The 18,017-nt window shown below is 53.1% G+C and overlaps 2 protein-coding genes across 2 annotated transcripts; both read right to left on the reverse strand.

Moving 5' to 3' along the window:
• On the reverse strand, positions 1 to 6,689 carry Trim65 (tripartite motif containing 65). The gene is made up of 6 exons (XM_028889715.2): positions 5,694 to 6,689; positions 2,693 to 2,788; positions 2,216 to 2,449; positions 1,960 to 2,134; positions 1,780 to 1,842; positions 1 to 1,283 (listed from the first exon to the last, which is right to left on the reverse strand). Exons 1-6 carry the CDS (start codon positions 6,111 to 6,113, stop codon positions 709 to 711), a joined length of 1,563 nt encoding a protein of 520 aa, XP_028745548.1. The 5' UTR covers positions 6,114 to 6,689; the 3' UTR covers positions 1 to 708.
• Positions 6,690 to 7,793: 1,104 nt separating this feature from the next.
• Mrpl38 (mitochondrial ribosomal protein L38) lies at positions 7,794 to 13,808 on the reverse strand. Its single transcript, XM_028889700.2, has 9 exons — positions 13,662 to 13,808; positions 13,380 to 13,559; positions 11,798 to 11,932; positions 11,518 to 11,726; positions 10,500 to 10,572; positions 10,328 to 10,373; positions 8,570 to 8,728; positions 8,247 to 8,383; positions 7,794 to 8,120 (listed from the first exon to the last, which is right to left on the reverse strand). Exons 1-9 carry the CDS (start codon positions 13,726 to 13,728, stop codon positions 7,984 to 7,986), a joined length of 1,143 nt encoding a protein of 380 aa, XP_028745533.1. The 5' UTR covers positions 13,729 to 13,808; the 3' UTR covers positions 7,794 to 7,983.
• Between the last annotated feature and the right edge of the window lie 4,209 nt (positions 13,809 to 18,017).

Consider the following 18,017-nt stretch of genomic DNA (forward strand, 5'->3'; position numbering starts at 1 on the left):
AAAAGAGTGGCTGTGGTTAGGGTGTCTCTTCACAGCCATAGAACAGTGGCTAAGATAGATGTCTAGGCAACACCAAGAACTTGGCTTTTGCTTGGGGCTGGGGCATCCTATTAATTTTTTCCAATCCCTGTCCCCTTTGAAGAGAGTAAAAAGTAAACGGATTTAGGGGCTCCCCTCTCATCCCTCTCCTCGGAGTCAACAGAGAGACCAACTGTAGGGGCAAGTTTCTTGGTCTGGCCTGGGCCCATGGTCCAAATCTCTCCCACCCGCCGTCCTGCAGACATTTATAAAATAATTACTCAGAAACTTAATGTATTAGTTACAAACTGTTCGGTCTACGGCTCGGGCTTCTTGCTAGCTAGCTCTTGCATCTTAAATTAACCCATTCCTATTAACCTGTGGATCGCCACGTGTCTGGTGCCTTTTCCTGTGCTGTATCACATCTTGCTTCCCCTGGCGGCTCTTAGCGTCTCCTCCAAGCCTGCCTTTCCCCTCCTTGTACCTCAGCTTGGATTTCCCGCCAGCCTCTAAGCTGCCTTGCTTAGTTACTTATTAAGCAGTGGTAGCAATACATATTCACAGCATACAGAAAGGCCATCCCACAGCAGCCAACAGCTGTTCCTTTTAGAATGGTGGCCTTCAGTCTCCCAGTCAGAGGCTGATCCACTCTTGGGCACACAGGCATGGCGGCACCTATCTGTGCCTCCCTCAGATGAGTGCTGAGGCCTCTTCCCTGGGCCCTGGAGGGGGCTTGGCCTCAGGCTGATGGCAAAGAGTCAGGGTCCTCCCCTCAAGGAGCCAGAAGACGGGGAAGAGAGGCTGGCTGAAAACTGCGTGGAAGGTATGCAGCCGCTGTGTCTGTGGCTCGAGGCTGTAGAAGGTGAGGTAGCCAGCGGTCAAGTTCAAATCGATGCCCAGGAGACGTCCAGGCACCCCATGCAGGCGCTGGGCCTTGCCATTGTGCCAGGCCTGGATACTGTCCTCCTGGATGCAAAGGCCCCAGGAGGAAGGCCCACGGCCGATGTTGTCTGTGTGGGTCCCCACCTTTCGGCGTGATAGTTTTGGGTAGGTGATGCCCAACGTCACAGAGTGGTCAGAGGTGCGTACCTCCCAATAGTGTTGTCCAGTCCGAAAACTCTGGGTACATTGCACCTGCCACAGCTCGAAGCTGCCTGGCCTGGCTGGGCCCTGGGCCTGGAAATGGTGTGTCACCTGCTGGTCCTTGTGGGACAAGTACAAGTACTGGTTGGCAGTGTCCGGGTCAAAGGTCAGGTTGCGATAATCTGTTGGAAAGAATTGACCAGAGGTGGCAAAGGTGTCATTTCCCCCCTGGAGCATAGAGTTACTGGGGCCCCGTCTATGGACAGTTCAAATGTCTACCGGGCATACTGTGGGCAGAGCACCAGGCATTGGCATACTAGGGAGTTGCTCATTGCCACCTCTGAGCTGGAACCTTCGAGGACAAACTGAGGCTCAGAGAGTTAAGTTCACATAGTATTAAGTGGGAGAACTGTGATGGACCCCAGATCCAGGTGGTCAGAATCTGCCCTTTAACACTGTGCCGGCTGCATCCGCCTCAGGGTGGATGTGGACAAGGTTCACATCCTGCAACAGGTGTGCAGAGGTGCAGCCTGGCCCAGGAAGGACCATGGACAGGACAGTCAGAGCGGGTCCCTCACGCCATACACACACAGGCATATGCAAGGGTACACATGCTCTCACATGCACACAAAGGTGTACCCATGCACATGTACACACACAGGCATCGGGTCTCCTTACTCTGCCAGAGTTTCTTCCTCAGTGGACACACGGCGCTGGAGACTGGTGCCGAAGGACCCACGGCTTCGAAAGAACAAAGCAGAATCAGGGGAGTGTGTGGGGATGATCCCTGACTCCCCGCTTCTACCCACTAGTGGGAGGGAGGGTAGGACCCAGAGGGCGAGGAGAAGTCAGCCTTACCCACAGGGCCAGCACGGGCAGCTTTGCCTGCCACCCTGGGGGGCTTCTCTTCAAGGAGGAGTTCACATAGCGGGCCAAGCATCTCATTCACGCTGCTCAGCTGCTGCTCTTCATCCCACTGCGGAGTGGTCAGTGGCCCGGAGGACTCCACAGGCTCAGAGAGCTGCTGTAATTCCTGAACCCCAGGGACAGTGTCGGTGAGTGGGGGGCAAGGCAGGGAAGCAAGGCCCTAGCCCACTGCTCTGAGATCTGGTACCTGGAAGAAGCTGGAGTCATCCACTTGCCCCAGGAGAGCCTGGACACCGTGGTCATACTGGGACAGGACCTCCAGGTGCTCGGTTAGCCGCTGTATCTCCCTCAGAGCCTGGTCCAGAGCCTGCTTCTTGGCTACCTCTATGTTCCTCAGTGTCGAGGCCTGAAGCTTCTCCAGCGCCTGTAGCAGGCTGCTGAATCTGCTGGAGACCACTGAGGTCAGGGTGCAGGCTGAACTCTGTGTGGGCACAGGAGGAACCTCAGGGTGGCCAGTCTTGGCACTATGGCAAGGTAGGCTAAGTCCTCAGTCGCCCACTGTTTTGAAGGGCGGGACACAGGAAGCCAGTCAGAGCCCTTGGAACACCCCCCCCCCTCGGGCCCTGGTTTCTGGCTCAACTTCCCACTTCCTGCTGCTGGGAGGCATTTCGCAGCAGCCCAGGGAGCAGATGGTAGGGCCCAGCATGAGGACGTGGCGAAGTACCTCGATCTGGCTGCTCTGCTGCTGCAGCTCCTGAAGCTGGGTCTCAGCCTGGGTGACCTGTTGCCGGGCAACCGCCGCTCTAGCTCTCAGTTGGTCCTGCGGTACCCATCCAGAGGGCGAGCAACAAGAGAAGGCCAGGATTGGCTGTAAAGTTTACTTCATACCACCACCGTCCACACTATCCTGCCACTCATGGTAGACTGCCCCCTTAACATCCCAGAACTAGGTCAGAGTCCCAGGGAGGCCCGGACAGGGGCCGTTCTCTGCGTGGAGCAGGGATACGTACGAGGGATGCGGAAGTCTTGGGTTGAAGACCCGGCTTCCGGGCCCACTCCCGCTTCTTGCAGGTTGAGTGACCTGAGCAGAGCTCCTCTCCCACATTCTCAGGTCCATAGCCCACCCCACCCCGACTCCAGACAACAACAGAGCAGTAACTCTGGCTTAGAGTCTGGGACAGAAAGGGAGATGGCCAGAGTCGCCTGAGCCGTGATTAGCTCAGCGCAGAAGAGCCCAAAGGGAAGACAGGACCCCTATTATTTGGTTGAGTTGTTCCCCTTGGGGACCAAAAGGTGCTGTCACAGGAGCTAGAGACACCGTGCTGGTGCTCTGAGCTGGTGGGTAACGCCTGGCTAAGAGTCTCATTACCTGCTTTTACTCCTTCCAACACCCTATCATTGTTGCTTTGAGACAGGGTCTCACGATATAGCCCTGGCTGCCTGGAACTTGCTAAGTAGATCTTGAACTCAACAGAAATCTGCCTACTTCTGCCTCTAGAATGTTGGGATGAAAAGCATGTGCCACCACCATGCCAACTAATTCATTTATTCTTAATCTTACAAATAAAGATTTTTTCTTTTTCTTTTTCTTTTTTTTTTTTTTGTTTGTTTTTTTCGAGACAGGGTTTCTCTGTGTAGTTTTGGTGCCTGTCCTGGATCTCACTCTGTAGAGCAGAGCAGGCTGGCCTCGAACTCACAGAGAACCACCTGGTTCTGCCTCTCAAGCGCTAGGATTAAAGGCATGTGCCACCACCGCCCGGCACAAATAAAGATTTTTATGTAGCCAGGTGGTGGTGATGAGCGCCTTTAGTCCCAGCACTTGGGAGGCAGAGGCAGGTGGATCTCTGTGAGTTCAAGGCCAGCCTGGTCTACAAACCAAGTTCCAGGACAGCAGGGCTGTTACACAGAGAAACCTTGTCTTGAAAAAACAAACAAAATTTTATGTAAAGTTCATGTAAGTGTAGACAAATGGATGAGTGCCACACTGCATGTGTGAAGGCCAGAGGGTAACCTTGGGTGTCTCAGTCCTTGCCTTCTGCCTTGAGACAGGCTCCCTTGCCACTGTGCATGCCAGGCTAGCTGGCCCTTGAACTACTTTCTGTGCCTCAGTCCTCTCAAGCAAAATCACGCCTGTCTGTCTGTCCGTCTGTCTGTCCGTCCGTGCGGCCCCCGGCCCCCCCCCCCCCCCCCCCCCGCATGAGCCATCTGGCTGAAGCGTCCTCCTTGACAAGGGCGTTTATCCTCCCTGCAAACCTTTGTGCCCAGCTTGGTCTCCCACACTTGGACCTCTCTGGGGCTGCAGCAGCTCCAGGGCTTCCCCCTCCAAACCTCTGAAAGTCCCTTTCTTTCCAAAGCCACTCCCTCCTTTGACCTCACCCGGGCCCTGTCACCAGCTCCGACATGTCTTCCCAAGCATTCACCCTCATCTACCACTTCCACCTCTCACTGTCCAAGTCCTTCACCACCCACCCCCCCACCCCCCGTCCCTCAGGCTTCTAGCCACCCTTCTGTCCACGTGCCAGCACCCCCTGACTCCCTAGAACACACCTCTCTCCTCCTCCTCTGTCCCATCTTTGGTAACTTTGCCTCACACCCCTGCTGGCTGAGATGGCCATGGGCCCAGGCCACCATCATGGGTCCAGTCTCATGGTCATTTTTGCCCTCTAACCAAACCTCTCAGCAGCACGGAGCACCTAGAGAGCACACCTCCCTCCTGTAATCCACCGTGCCCCGGCCGGCCGGGCGGCCTCTATCTCCATAGTAGATAGCTCTGTCTGGGTATAACTGTGGGCAAGGCTTTCCTGACCCAGCAAGTTTCTACTTCTTCCAGGGACCTCTAATGACTTCCAACTGTCTTAGTGCCTGAAGCTCCTCCCAGTTCTCAACAGATGCCCGTCACCCCCGACCCCCGTGTGCCCCACTGCACCCACACATCCATCCACACATCCCAAGCCAAGCACAGAGCAGCCCGTCACCCACAGAAACCCCTGTTTCGATCCCATCTCCACTGAGCGCTGGGCTTCCACTACTTTCTCCTTTCTTTTGCTTTCCAGTTGTGACTCTTCCCCCACCCCCAGATTTCACCTCTTACCCCCCGAAATCTGATGGCATCATCGCTTTGTCTCAGTTAAGGCCCTGCACCTCCCGAGAGGAAGAGTCAGCTCCTCCCCACCACCACCCATGGTCTGGTCCCCCACGACCTGGAAAGCCTGTTTGGAGATCCTCAGGGACCTGCCTCCTGCCATCATCTCAGGGAGCAGGCTAGCCTCCCAGCTCCTCACGCTCCGTCCCCACTCCTCTTTTTCTGGTTGACACTTCCTCTCCCCTGAGGAGTCACCCAAAGATCGCCTCTCTCTCCCCCTCTTAAGCAGGGTGGTCCTGCGTCTCTATAGAAGGAAACACTCAGGTTTTGCCGGGACACTATCTGACCCTCAGTCTCTGAAGAGCAGAAAGCGCAGGTGACTGATTTGCTCTACACAGCCCTCCTGCCTCCCATGCTGCGCTGCGTGCTCACTCACTGAATGCTGGCCAGGGCAGCAAATGGGGCTGCCAGCCTTGGCCTAACACTCTGGCTTCTACTTCATTCAGAGCACGTGGGGAGGGCTGGGTGCCACATTCAGATGCATAGGCACTCTGGGTTCATATTGGAACCTGCCGGCAGCCCACTGCTGCAGCCCCTGCTCTGGCCTAGAACAGTGCCCGACTTCCCGAACCCCATCCCGCACCTCTCGAACGCGGCGCTCCACGTCCAGCAGCGCCCGCTCGTGGTGGCGGCACTCGTGCACTGTGCAAGCGCTGCACACGCAGAGGCCATCGGTGCGGCAGAAGAACTCGAGCGGCCTCCCGTGGCGCGGGCAGCGTGCGCCGTGGTCGGCGCCGGGCTCCGGGAGCGGGATGGCGGCCGCCTGCGCCTGCAGCTCGAGAGGCAGCGTCTTCAGCAAGGTGCTCAGTGTCACGCTGCGGCACAGCTTGGTGCCCTCGGGGAAGGGCTGGCGACACTCGGGGCATGTTTTCTCCCAGCAGCGCCACGAGTCCTGCATGCAGCCTCCGCAGAAGCTGTGGCCGCAAGGCAGCGTCACCGGGTCGCGGTAGCGATCCAGGCAGATGGAGCAGGTCACTTGGTCCTCCACCAGCTGAGCGGCCATGGCGGAAGCGAGGCCACCCGGCACAGACTTCTTAAAGGGACCGAGGCTACCGGTGCGACTGATGCGGAAGGGCGAAGGACAGCCCAGAAAGACACGACAGTGTGTCAAACATCACAGGCGCTGCTCTCGGTTGGCCTAGAACATTCTTTGGCAGGAATCCAGGTCACCCTTGCCCGCCTTCTGACGCGCTGGGAGACGGGGTGCGGCTCCCATGGGTCCCACTCTGGCACCTCCACGTTGCTTTCCCTGCTCCTCCACAATCTCTCTCAGCTCCCCGAGATCTGGCCTTACCTTCAAGGGACCGAGGCTTGGAACCCCACTGGGCACAGGGCCATCTTGAGATACCATCTCTGGGGGTGTTTTCTTGGCCAGTAAATAAAACTGAGTAGTGATAGTCCAGTACAGAGCTTGGTAACACTTGGTAAACGCTCCTGACCCCCGGCCCAGTGTTTTTTTTTTTTTCTGGAACAGGATTTTGGGCACTGGGTTATCTCCCTTCTCTGGGAAATGTATAATTTTGGTTCTTTTAAGACAATGATACAGCCGGGCGGTGGGAGTGCATGCCTTTAATCTCAGCACTTGGGAGGCAGAGGCAGGTGCATCTCAGTGAGTTCGAGGCTAGCCTGGGCTACAGAGTGAGTGCCAGGAAAGGCGCAAAGCTACACAGAGAAACCCTGTCTTGAAAAAACAAACCAAACCAAACCAAACCAACAAAAAAACAGATACAGAGCCGGGCGGTGGTGGCACATGCCTTTAATTCCAGCAAGTGGGAGGCAGAGGCAGGTGGATCTCTGTGAGTTCGAGGCCAGCCTGGGCTACAGAGTGAGTTCCAGAAAAGGTGCCAAAGCTACACAGAGAAACCCTGTCTCGAAAAACCAATCAAACAAACAAACAAACCAAAAACCCAAAAACAAACCCAAAGATATGGAAATTTCTGGTCATTAAAACCCATTTAACCTTTTTTCAGAGACTCCTTATTCTCTCTCTCTTTTTTTTTTTTTTTAAGACAAAGTTTCTCTGTGTAGCCCTGGCTATCCCGGAACTCTGTAGACCAGGCTGGGATCTGCCTGCCTCTGCCTCCCGAAGGTGCACCACCACCACACCAGCTGAGACCCCTTACTCCTTATCTGATGAGGTCTCACTATTGCAGCCCCTTGTGGCCTCTGAAGTCTTTCCCAGCTCTGTCACAGAACACTTGTCCCTCTTCAAGGGTCCTCTAAGCCACCAGCTCAACCTTTGTTGGGCAAGTTCCTGGTCTCCCAGCTGCTTTTGCATCCCATTCACAGGGTAACTGTCATTTCCTCTGCAGCCCAGCAGGGCAGATAGGGGTCCCAGGGCCTCCCTGGGTAATGCAAATCAGAGTTGACATCTTTCTAACCATGCAGGTAGAACCGACTTGCTGCTAGGTCTCCTTTAGACATCTAGCCACACAGTGGGGGTTTGAAGCCTTGGCTGGAGCTGAAATTATGCTAAGGTCCCAAACAAGCTGTTGCTAGGTTTGACAGGGTCCCCCGCCCAGGGGTAGGAATGCCTCCATGAAAAGGTTCTGATACCCAGGGCGTCCTATTCAAAAACTTATAGGACAGGTAAAGCTTCTCTTCCCTTGTGTTATCTCCAGCTCCCAGGCTGCATGGCACTCTCTTCTCACTCACGGAGCACTAGCTTCATTAGAGGGGGTTCTGGTATTGCACGAGGAAAAATTACTTTATTCACACATAATCGAAGCACCTTCCAGCAAGCCCCTGGGCCTGATGGGAGAGGCCCCGCCAGAGACTGTCTCAGACAGGGCTCCAGATGGCTTGGTTCTCCTGAGGTGTGATCTTCTTCCGGCTGTGCCAGCTCACCCTCTAAGATGAATGAATTCTGCCTCTCAGTAGATTCCGTAAGTGGGCTCATGACTGTCCCTGTATCGATCCAGATAGCGTAGGGGCTGCTGGTGAGGGAAGCGCTTCTGTTTGGGGTGGTAAGGGGGTGGTCGCACAAATTCAAACACAGGTTCCCGCATGTCTACAAGAAAAGTAAAGGGATGGGGTGAACTCCTGCCAGGAACTGCCCACTTGACTTCCAAAGTCAAGGCAGGAGAGGCTTTCGCCTTCAGGCCTGCCAGACCACCAAGCCCTAAAATACCCTTACCTAAAAGCTGATGGAAGGTGTGGGTGACTGAGTCATCCCAGCGGCACTGGAAGAAAGCTAGGCCAGCTGGAGTCATGGCTTCCTGGTGTTTCTTGTAGAAATCAAAAGTGCGGAAGGTCCGCTGGGCCAGCTGGTAGCTGTGACAAGATGGGCGGCATCTGAGAGAGGGAGGGAGCACTCCAGGCAGTCCTGGGAAGCCCTGGAGTCCACCCGGCCTGTCCACCTTCTGCCAATCTCAAGGCCTGCACCAAGAGGACTAAGCAAGAGCTACCATCCCAGAGAGCTGGCTTGGGGCTCAGGGTCCAAGTAGGGGTGTAAATTACCAGGGTGAGGGTCGGGTGTCCTCAGAGAAGTTGATTGGCTTGTCCTGCTTGAAGAGCAAGAAGACAAAGCGGTGGAAGCCAGAGCCTCGAGCAGGGAAGGGGGGGAGGTAGGGACATGTCTCCTGTCCTTCAGCCACCCTGTTGCTTGGGATGTTGGTCCTGGTCAGAGGGGAGGAAAGTACCCATTAACTACCAGGCCAGTGAGGTGGCAGGAGTATTACACCCTAGAAGCAGAGTCACCCCAGGGGCCAGACCCTGAATAGTCTCTAGCGTGCTGACCTCCAGGACCTCAGGGACATGCTGCAAACATTATTAGGGAGCACAAGTGGTTCAGAAATCAGAGGGGCTGCAGAGACGGCTCAGTGGTTAGAGCACTGACTGCTCTGCCAGAGGACCCAGGTTCCATCCCCAGCTTCCACATGGAGGCTGAAAACCATCTGTAACTCCCAGGGAATCCAAAGCCTAGGTATAGCTGGAGTTTTCTCCAGTCCCGCTCGGGCCTGCAGCTGCTCAGACCCAAGTAAACACACAGAGACTTACATTACTTATAAACTGTATGGCTGTGGCAGGCTTCTTGTTATCTAGTTCTTACATCCTAAATTAACCCATTTCTATTAATCTATACCTTGCCACATGGCTTGCGGCTTACCAGTACTTTACATCTTGCTCCTCATGGCGGCGGCATCTCCTGACTCAGCCTCCCACTTCCTAGCATTCTCCTCTCTGCTCATCCTGCCTGTACTATACTTCCTGCCTGGCTACTGGCCAATCAGCGTTTTATTTATCAATCAATCAGAGAAACACATTCACAGCATACAGAAAGACATCCCCAGCACATAGGCATCAGGCATGCATGTGGTGCACATATAAAAATGCTTGCACAGTATGGTGGCACACGCCTTTAATCCCAACACTCAGGAGGCAGAGGCAGGTGGATCTGTATGAGTTCAAAGCCAGCCTGGTCTACAAAACAGCCAAGGCTACACAGAGAAACCCTGTCCTGAAAAAAACAAAATAAATAAGAAATCGTTCACACACATGAAATAATAAAATTAATAAATCTAAAAAGATAAAAGACTAAGTTTGGAGTCTTCTGCAAAAAGCAAAACACAACAAAACAAAAACCCCACAGCAGTGACAAAATGAAGCAGCTGGTTCACTCGAGGAATGGGAAGCAGGGTGTCTGCCCATCATTTAGGTCAGGAAGCCATACCATCTTTGGGCAGCTTTTCCTTCTATGCCCTAGGGTCATGTCAGGCAGTTTCCCAGCTTCCCAGGTCCTGGTTTCATTACAGAGGGATTGCCAAAGCTCAGGGCACGGCATGACCTCTGTCCAGGCCTGTGCTCAGAGCTGAAGGCCAACACGGACGGCTCAGGGCGGAAACACCCATGGGCTGAGTGTCTGAAGAGTGCTGCCATGATGAGCTGATCGTTACAGCACCTCTGGGTGGGTAAAACACATGGCCACATCTCCAGTTTCACAGGACAGAAAGTAGCTCCGAGCAGCACAGATGCTGTGAGGACCGGCAGGGCCTACTGCACTTTTGTTTTTGAGGAAGGGTCTCCTTACTTAATGTCAAACTCACAGAGTGATCTGCTTGCCTCTGCCTCCAGGGTGCTAGGATTAAAGGCTGTGTCATCACACATGGCTTCTGCCATTTTCTCCTGTGCTTGTGTTAAGTACATACTTGAATCCCAGGCCCAACATTTCCAGGGCCTCCTGGAATTCCCTGGCTGGCTTCCCACCCAGATACTCACAGCAGCCAATGAATGTACTCGGCATCTGGCTCCAGCAGGTGTCCATCTGCACAGAAACACAGAGAGACCCTCATTTCAAAGGAGCCAGGGCTGGAGTGTGCTACCTGCCCAGATCCCCGGGTTCTTGGCTCAGGGAAGGGAGGCTGGAGGCCAGGTGGCCCCTGACACCTACCCAAGTTGGTAAGTAGTAGTGTCCACAAGGAATCCTTGTCTGCCTCATAGGTCACCTCTGGGGCCTGGGAAGCCTAGCAGAGAGAGATCAAGGGAACACTCACCCTCACCAGGTTTCTCTATAGAGGGCTGGAGTTTGCAGGGGCACTGTGGAAGGGAGTTCCCATGCTGACTCAAACCAGGACCCCTGACAGCTCCTCAGACATTGATAGAGAAAGAGATTTTTTTTTTAATACTAGTTTTTTTTTTTTTTTTTTTTAAGATTTATTTATTTAGTATACAGTGTCCTGTCTGCATGTATGCTGGCAGGCCAGAAGAGGGCACCAGATCTCATTGCAGCTGGTTGTGAGCCACCATGTGGTTGCTGGGAATTGAACTCAGGACCTTTGGAAGAGCAGCTCTTAACCTCTGAGCCATCTCTCCAGCCCAGAAAGAGATGTTTATAGACTGCCTGCTGTTTGTAGTGGGTAGCCATTCCAGCTTTGATATGGAAGTTCCAACCCCCATTGAGGCTTAGGTAACTGTCACGCCTACAAGGAGGGGCCAAGAGAGGGCCCTGAAGACCCGAGATCTGGATGTGGATGCGCGCCAGCTCTCTTGGTTCCTGGACCCTGGATGCTGGAGCTAGACGGAGCAGAACTCTCAGAGAACACCGCCAGACTGCGCCACACCTTTCCCAGACTCTGTAACCTATCCCTTCACTTGTTAAGTTACCCCACAAAATAAACCTCCCTTTTAACTACGTGGAGTGGCCTTAATAATTTCACCAATAGCTGTTCATCCTGAGATCTGAACTATAAGGACCATGTGCCAAGAGACATGGAGGCCACTCCAAAGACAGTGGCTGCTCACAGAACAGGCACAGATGGCACTTCTCTTTATCTTATTCCTGTGACTTTCATGATGTTTATTTCCAGGAAATCAAAGACAGAGTAACAAAACTTCAAACCAGACACTGTGATGCCACAATTCGTGTGCCCATGCACACACAGAGCGTGGAGAAGCACAGTGACTATTACCTCGGCTGGAGTCACTTCATTGCCATGATACACTGGGACCAGGTCCTCTTCTCCCACAGCATAGGCCACATGAAGGGGGACCCTGGGCACAAACGTGGCCCCGTGGAACAGGTCTTGGTAGAGGCCATAATACTCGGCCAGACGCTGCTTGTGGTAGGGACCGCAGGTCTTCTCCCACTCGGTCCGCACTGCCTCCAGTGGGATGCTGGCTGGGGAGGAAGAGCAGAGTTTGGATACAGTGCGGAGTGTGCATCTGGGGTCCCTCTTCTGGGAGGCTCACCTGTGCGGAGGCGGGCTGCCCGCTCTTCTTCTACGTTGGCTCGAAGCTCCCTTATAAAACGTTTCCGATCCTGTAGCTGTTGAGTCCGAACGACCCGAGATGGGGGCAGTCCAATGTCAATTTTGTCTCTGGGATCTAGAAAAGTAAGATATGATGGAATGAGCAGGACCAAATCTTTAAATTCAAGTGTATGTGTGTGTTGGTTCATGTAGAAGCCAGAGGTTGACTTGGAGTGTCTTGCTCGATGCCCTCCATTTTTTTCTCTGAGACAGGGTCACTCTATGTAACCCTGGCTGTCCTGGAACTCGATTTGTAGACCAGCCTGGCCTTGAAGTCACAGAGTTGTGCTTGCCTCTGCCTCCCAAGTGCGAGATTAAAGGTGTACACCACCATGCCTGGCATTTTTTTGTTTTTTGAGACAGAGTCTCACACTGAACCTGGAGCTTGATGATTGGCTAGACTAGCTGGCCAATGAACTCCAGAGTTCTGCCTGTGAGGCTACCCCAGCACTGGGGTTAGAAGAAGACCCTAAACTGGCCTGTGTGGATACTGGAGAGCCTACCTCAGGCCCTCATGCTTTGAGGGGGGGTTAGGTGCAGGCAGACACTTTGCTGCTGGTCCATCTCCCTGGCCCAGAATCAAAGCTCGTTGTTAAGCAGCCTGTCTTTATCTAGTCCCCTCGCTCCGCTACTCCAGGTTTTGATGGAACTATCCCTGTGATCCACAAAGCTAACCTGCACAGTCTGCTTCCCAGACCCAAGCAGCGCCCAGCTAGTAAGAAAATCAGCTAGAAGGTAAAACTATGGCTCCTGATCCCTAGGCTAGGTCATGATGTTTTGTTGAGGTCCTGGACTCCATGTTTGAGGCCAGTCTAGATTGCACAGTTTATTCTAGGCCATCCTACACTACAAGACCCTGTCTCAAAATAAAAGTAATACATACTAAGAGTAAATTCTTTAAGGCTGGGTCCCTAAATCACTTTTCCCAGGCTTAATTTCACTTAACAAATTACTACCCACGTAGTGTCACGCACTGTGTGGATGCAAGGATCCAGTGATGGGCAAGCCAGGCAAGTTTCTGCTCTCTGTGGGGAGGCTGGAAGACAGGACACGGTGTGGCAGAGTAGTTTAGGAACACTGAGGGGGTGTTCCAACCCGAAATGGGGGCGGAGTTGTCAGGAAAGGATTTCAGTCGCTGAGTTAGAAGGAACGCTTAAGAGTTGGGGAAGGGCCGGACAGTGGTGGCGCACGCCTTTAATCCCAGCACTCTGTGAGTTCGAGGCCAGCCTGGGCTAAAGAGTGAGTTCCAGGAAAGGCGCAAGCTACACAGAGAAAACCTGTCTCGAAAAACCAAAAAAAAAAAAAAAAAAGAAAGAAAGAAAGAAAAGAAAAGAAAAAAAGAGTCGGGGAAGGGTTTTCCAAGTGGGAGGACTAAAAGATGTGCAAACTAGTGGGGCTTAATGGCCAACAGTGGCCTCAGGAGTGCAAACGCGTCCCCCTCGTCCCGGAGCACACGGGGCCGAGGCCGGGGAGAACCCGCCAGCGGGCCTCCGGCCACAGCCCTGCTCCCGTCGGCCCCGCACCTGTCTCCTTCACGAAATGCTCCCGGTAGGTCCGCCACCAGTGCGGGGCCCGCGCCTCCTGCTCCGCCCGGCGGCGGTACCGCTCGAAGCTCCGGTACTTCTCCAGCCGCTCCAGGTTGCTCACGTCAATGTCCTCGTTGGGCATAGGCCCGAGAGGAGGTGTCCGGCGGCGGAGGGAGGCTGAGGGCAGAGACCGGGGTGTCACGCTGGCGCCAGGCCCCCGCTGAAGCCCAGGGCCGGAGCTACAGGAGCCCCAGAGCTCCCTAACCCCACACCACTCACCCGAGGTGCTCAAGCCCCGGCATCTCCCACTCGCGAACAACGCGGCACGCCACCAGGGCGCCGCCATCTTCCCCTGGGGTCGCCAAAGACGCCGGCAGGACCCAGAGGTGGCCAGGCAGAAGCCTGCGCGCCCGCGGGAGGCCCCGCCCCGCCCCACGGGAGGCCCCACCCCTCGGCAGGCCCCGCCCCTGACCTCGGCAGGCCCCGCCCTGCGGACTCCAGTCTGAAAGCTCCAGGACCTTATTTCTAGGGGCCAAAAGGATACAAGCTGCGCCGGGGCTGAGAGCTGCCACCAGGCGGTAGCTCCAAGAACAACTATGGGTTTGATCCCGGGGATTTCTCTCAATTTCCTCTTCCCATGACACAGGGATTGACAGAGGGGAATAAAACAGGTAATCATAGTGCTCGCTTCAGAGGTCTGTTAGGAAGGTTTGCACGCTGCTGTATCTGTTATCTTTGATCATCTCCAGTTTATAGTTCTGGTGGTCCCTACCTGCTTCTGTCCCAGCCTCAGCCCCTCTGCCCTAGAACCCACGCTTCCAATATGGCGAAGCTTCACTTCCTCAGCTTCTCCCAGGCTGTTATGTCTGTTCCCTCTGTGACCTCCCTGCCTCGAAGTGGTCCTTTCAGGAGGTCTTGACATCCCAAGTCCGGGCTGATGACAACCACTTGCTACTAGCAGAAGTTTGACCTCTAGCTCACACTGAAATGCAATGGGGTCTCTATATCCAGCATAAATGGCCACATCTTAGATTTCTTTGCTTCCAGACAGCTAAACCTCTCGCCACCACTGCTTCTTCTTCTTCTTTTTTTTTTTTTTTTGTACATTAAAAAAAAGAAAGAAAGAAAAGAAAAGAAAAAACTTATTTATTTTACATCCCGGCCGCGGTTTCCCCTCCCCCTTCTCCTCCCATGCTCTTCTGTTCCCATCCTCCAATCCACCCCCCCGCCCCCGTTTCTGTTTTGTGACCTAGCACTCTGCATATACATTACAGTTGTGTAGCGTGGTCCTCCTGTGGGACTCCTAACAGTGGGAACAGGGGCTGTCTCCAACTCTTTTACTGCCTTTTGGGACCCTACTCCTCATACTGGGTCTCCTTGCCCAGCCTTAATACATGGGGAGGTGCAAAAATTATAGGAAGCCTACAATCTCATGGAAACTGAATAATGCCCACCTGAAACACCAATGGGTCAAGGAAGAAATAAAGAAATTAAAGATTTCCTAGAATTCAATGAAAGTACAACATACCCAAACTTATGGGACACTATGAAAGCAGTCCTAAGAGAAAATTCATAGCTCTAAATGCACACATAAAGAAGATGGAGAAATCTCATACCAATGACTTAACAGTACAACTGAAAGCTCTAGAACAAAAAGAAACAAACTCCCCAGGAGAAATACATGGGGAGGTGCTTATTCTTACTGCAACTTGATATGCCATGTTTTGTTGATACTCACCATCACTTCTAATTCCTCCAACAATGAGCACCCGCTGTCTGACAAGTGTTGGAGTTCACAGGTCAGGGTGACTGAGGCTCAGGCATCCTGAGGAGTTGATGTTTATTGAACCATTCCCGCTGAGTGTTAGGGAAACAGAATGCATCCTGCAGTGTGCTTAGAAAGTCTCACTGTTTTAGCCTTTTGTTTCTGAATCCTCATACATGAGTCTCTAAGTTCTCTTCTCTGCTCTTGTACTGCTGAAGGCACATGGGGTCTAAGGAATGTGTGGAGGCTCACTGCTCAACCAGGTAGCCTGTTTTTCACTCTCATTCTGCCTGTCTGGGAAGCTCTGAAGAGAGGGGCTTGGATTTCAGCTGTTTGAGAGGCCTAACATGGATCCACATGTCCCGACTGGAAGCAGCAGCTCCAACAACATTAATATTAATTTTAAACAAGTGAGGGCTCTCTATGTCTCCCTACCTACCTTGGCACTTATAGTCTGACTAGCCGTGAACTCAGGGCAATCCTTTTTGTTTTTTTGTTTTTTCAAGACAGGGTGGGTTTCTCTGTGTAGCCCTAGCTGTCCTGGAACTCACTCTGTAGACCAGGCTGGCCTCGAACTCACAGAGATTCACCTGCCTCTGTCTCCCAAGCACTGGGATTAAAGGTGTGTGCCACCACTGCCCCACTTCATAACAATCCTCTTATCCCAGCCTCCCGAATGCTTACATTACAGGCACATGGGCACTGTTCATCTGAGTGATGCCGCGGCCCTGTCACGTAAGTCAGAGATTTGGGTTCCTCTTCACATTTTCCTTTCTGATGCATGTTCAGGTGCCTAGGAGCACTTTTCTGTAGCCCCTCTGCTGTGCCAGGTGCAGCTCTGCTGTGTCGCTTCCCGTGCACCAGTCTTCTTCACACACACACACACACACACACACATCTGCTCTCTGTCCCTTCCCGTGCACCAGTCTTCACACACACACACACACACACACACACACCTGCTCTCTGTCCCTTCCCGTGCACCAGTCTTCACACACACACACACACACACACACACACACACACACACACATCTGCTCTCTGTCCCTTCCCGTGCACCAGTCTTCACACACACACACACACACACACACACACACACACACACACCTGCTCTCTGTCCCTTCCCGTGCACCAGTCTTCACACACACACACACCCGCCCTATTCTCACTCCTGCCCCTCTTGTCTGTTTGTAGCTCATGACCACAATGGATTTTCAAATATGTAAATATGGGGCTAGAGAGATGGTTCAGCTGTTGGGTAAGAGTGCATGCTGTTCTTCTAGAGGACTTAAGTTTGGCTCCCAGCACCCACACTGGTGCCTCCCAACTGCCTGTAGGGGATCCAATGTCCTCTTCTGGTCCCTTTAGGCACCCACATGTGGAACATGAAAACACACACACATTTTAGAAATGCAAATGTGGGCTGGAGAGATGGCTCAGAGGTTAAGAGCACTGCTTGCTCTTCCAAAGGTCCTGAGTTCAATTCCCAGCAACCACATGGTGGCTCACAACCATCTGTAATGAGATCTGGTGCCCTCTTCTGGCCTGTGGGGATATGTACAGACAGAACAATGTATACATAATAAATAAATCTTTTAAAAAAAAAAGAAATGCAAATGTACTTTGTAAGCTTCAGTGAGCACTGATTGCCCTAATAAGCTCAAACTTTTTAAGATTTTCTGTTCATGGGTGTTTTATCTGGGTATGCCTGCACACCATGTGTATGCTTGATGCCCTGAGGGCCAGCAGAGGGCACTGGATGTCCCGGAACTGGAAATGCAGAGGGTTGTGAACTGTCATGTGGGTGTGGGGAATGGAAGTGAGGTCCTCTGCAAGAGCAGCAAGTGCTCTTAACCATGGAGCCGTCTCTCTTTTATTCTTTTTGTGAGACGCGAAGTCTTTCAGCATAGCCAGACTCTCCTAGAGCTCACAAGCCTACAAGTTGGCCTTCCCAGTGCTGGGGTGACAGGTGTCTACCACCACAGCCAGCCAAGTTCAGACTCCTGAACAAGGTAACACAAGGCTGGCTACACCTGTTCCCTAAGTCTAAGCTTCATTGCTCAGGAAGACCAAGGTCTGGGGGACTCTTTGTAGTGCCTTCCTTCTCCTGCACTGGCAGTTGCCCACTGTCCCTTCAGTTAATGGCAAACAAAAACGCGAGATGGGCCTGTATATGCCAGCGGATCCCTCATCTTCAGACCCTCCACTCTTCACGCGGATTTGACTCTGGCCTGCTTGTGTGATGAGAGGACTGAGTCCCAGGCTTGCTCAGTCCTTACGGGCACCAGCTACAGAAGCAGTGTTGTTCATCGTACTTGCACTGTGGGTCACATCCTCCTCCCCTGGGGGCGCATTAGGAAGAAACCACAGTTGGCAGTTGGGACTTGAGAGTTGGCCTGGGCAGAACTTAAGCCCAGGCCTTGCTGCTTGTCACTTTGTGCAGTTTGTGGTCCCCAAGTCTCCAAGTCTCCTCTTCCACCCTTGAGGCAGAGGTGGTGAATTACTCCCTGCAGGTGTCCTGAAGGACTGCAGATGCCAGAGGAAAGGGTGTGAGGTCACAGAAGCCTGGGCCTGGCCACTTTCAGTCAGCTTTCTGCAGAAGCACCTGCCTGGGGACTGTTTTACAGTAAACAGCAGGAGCGCAAAGCAAACATTGTATTTCATTTTTGTTTTGTTTTCTGAGAAAGGTGTTCCTGGCTACTCTGGAACTCACTCTGCAGACCAGTCTGGCCTTGAACTCAGAGTTTCACCTGCCTCTACCTCCTGAATGCTGGGATTAAACGTGTGCACCAGCACTTATTCTGTGGTCCAGCTGACCTGGCTTGGAACGTTCTGTAGCTCAGATTTGTCCCAAACTTGAGGCAATCTCA

The sequence above is a fragment of the Peromyscus leucopus genome, chromosome 8b (assembly GCF_004664715.2).
Source record: "Peromyscus leucopus breed LL Stock chromosome 8b, UCI_PerLeu_2.1, whole genome shotgun sequence".
Taxonomy (NCBI): Eukaryota; Metazoa; Chordata; class Mammalia; order Rodentia; family Cricetidae; genus Peromyscus; species Peromyscus leucopus.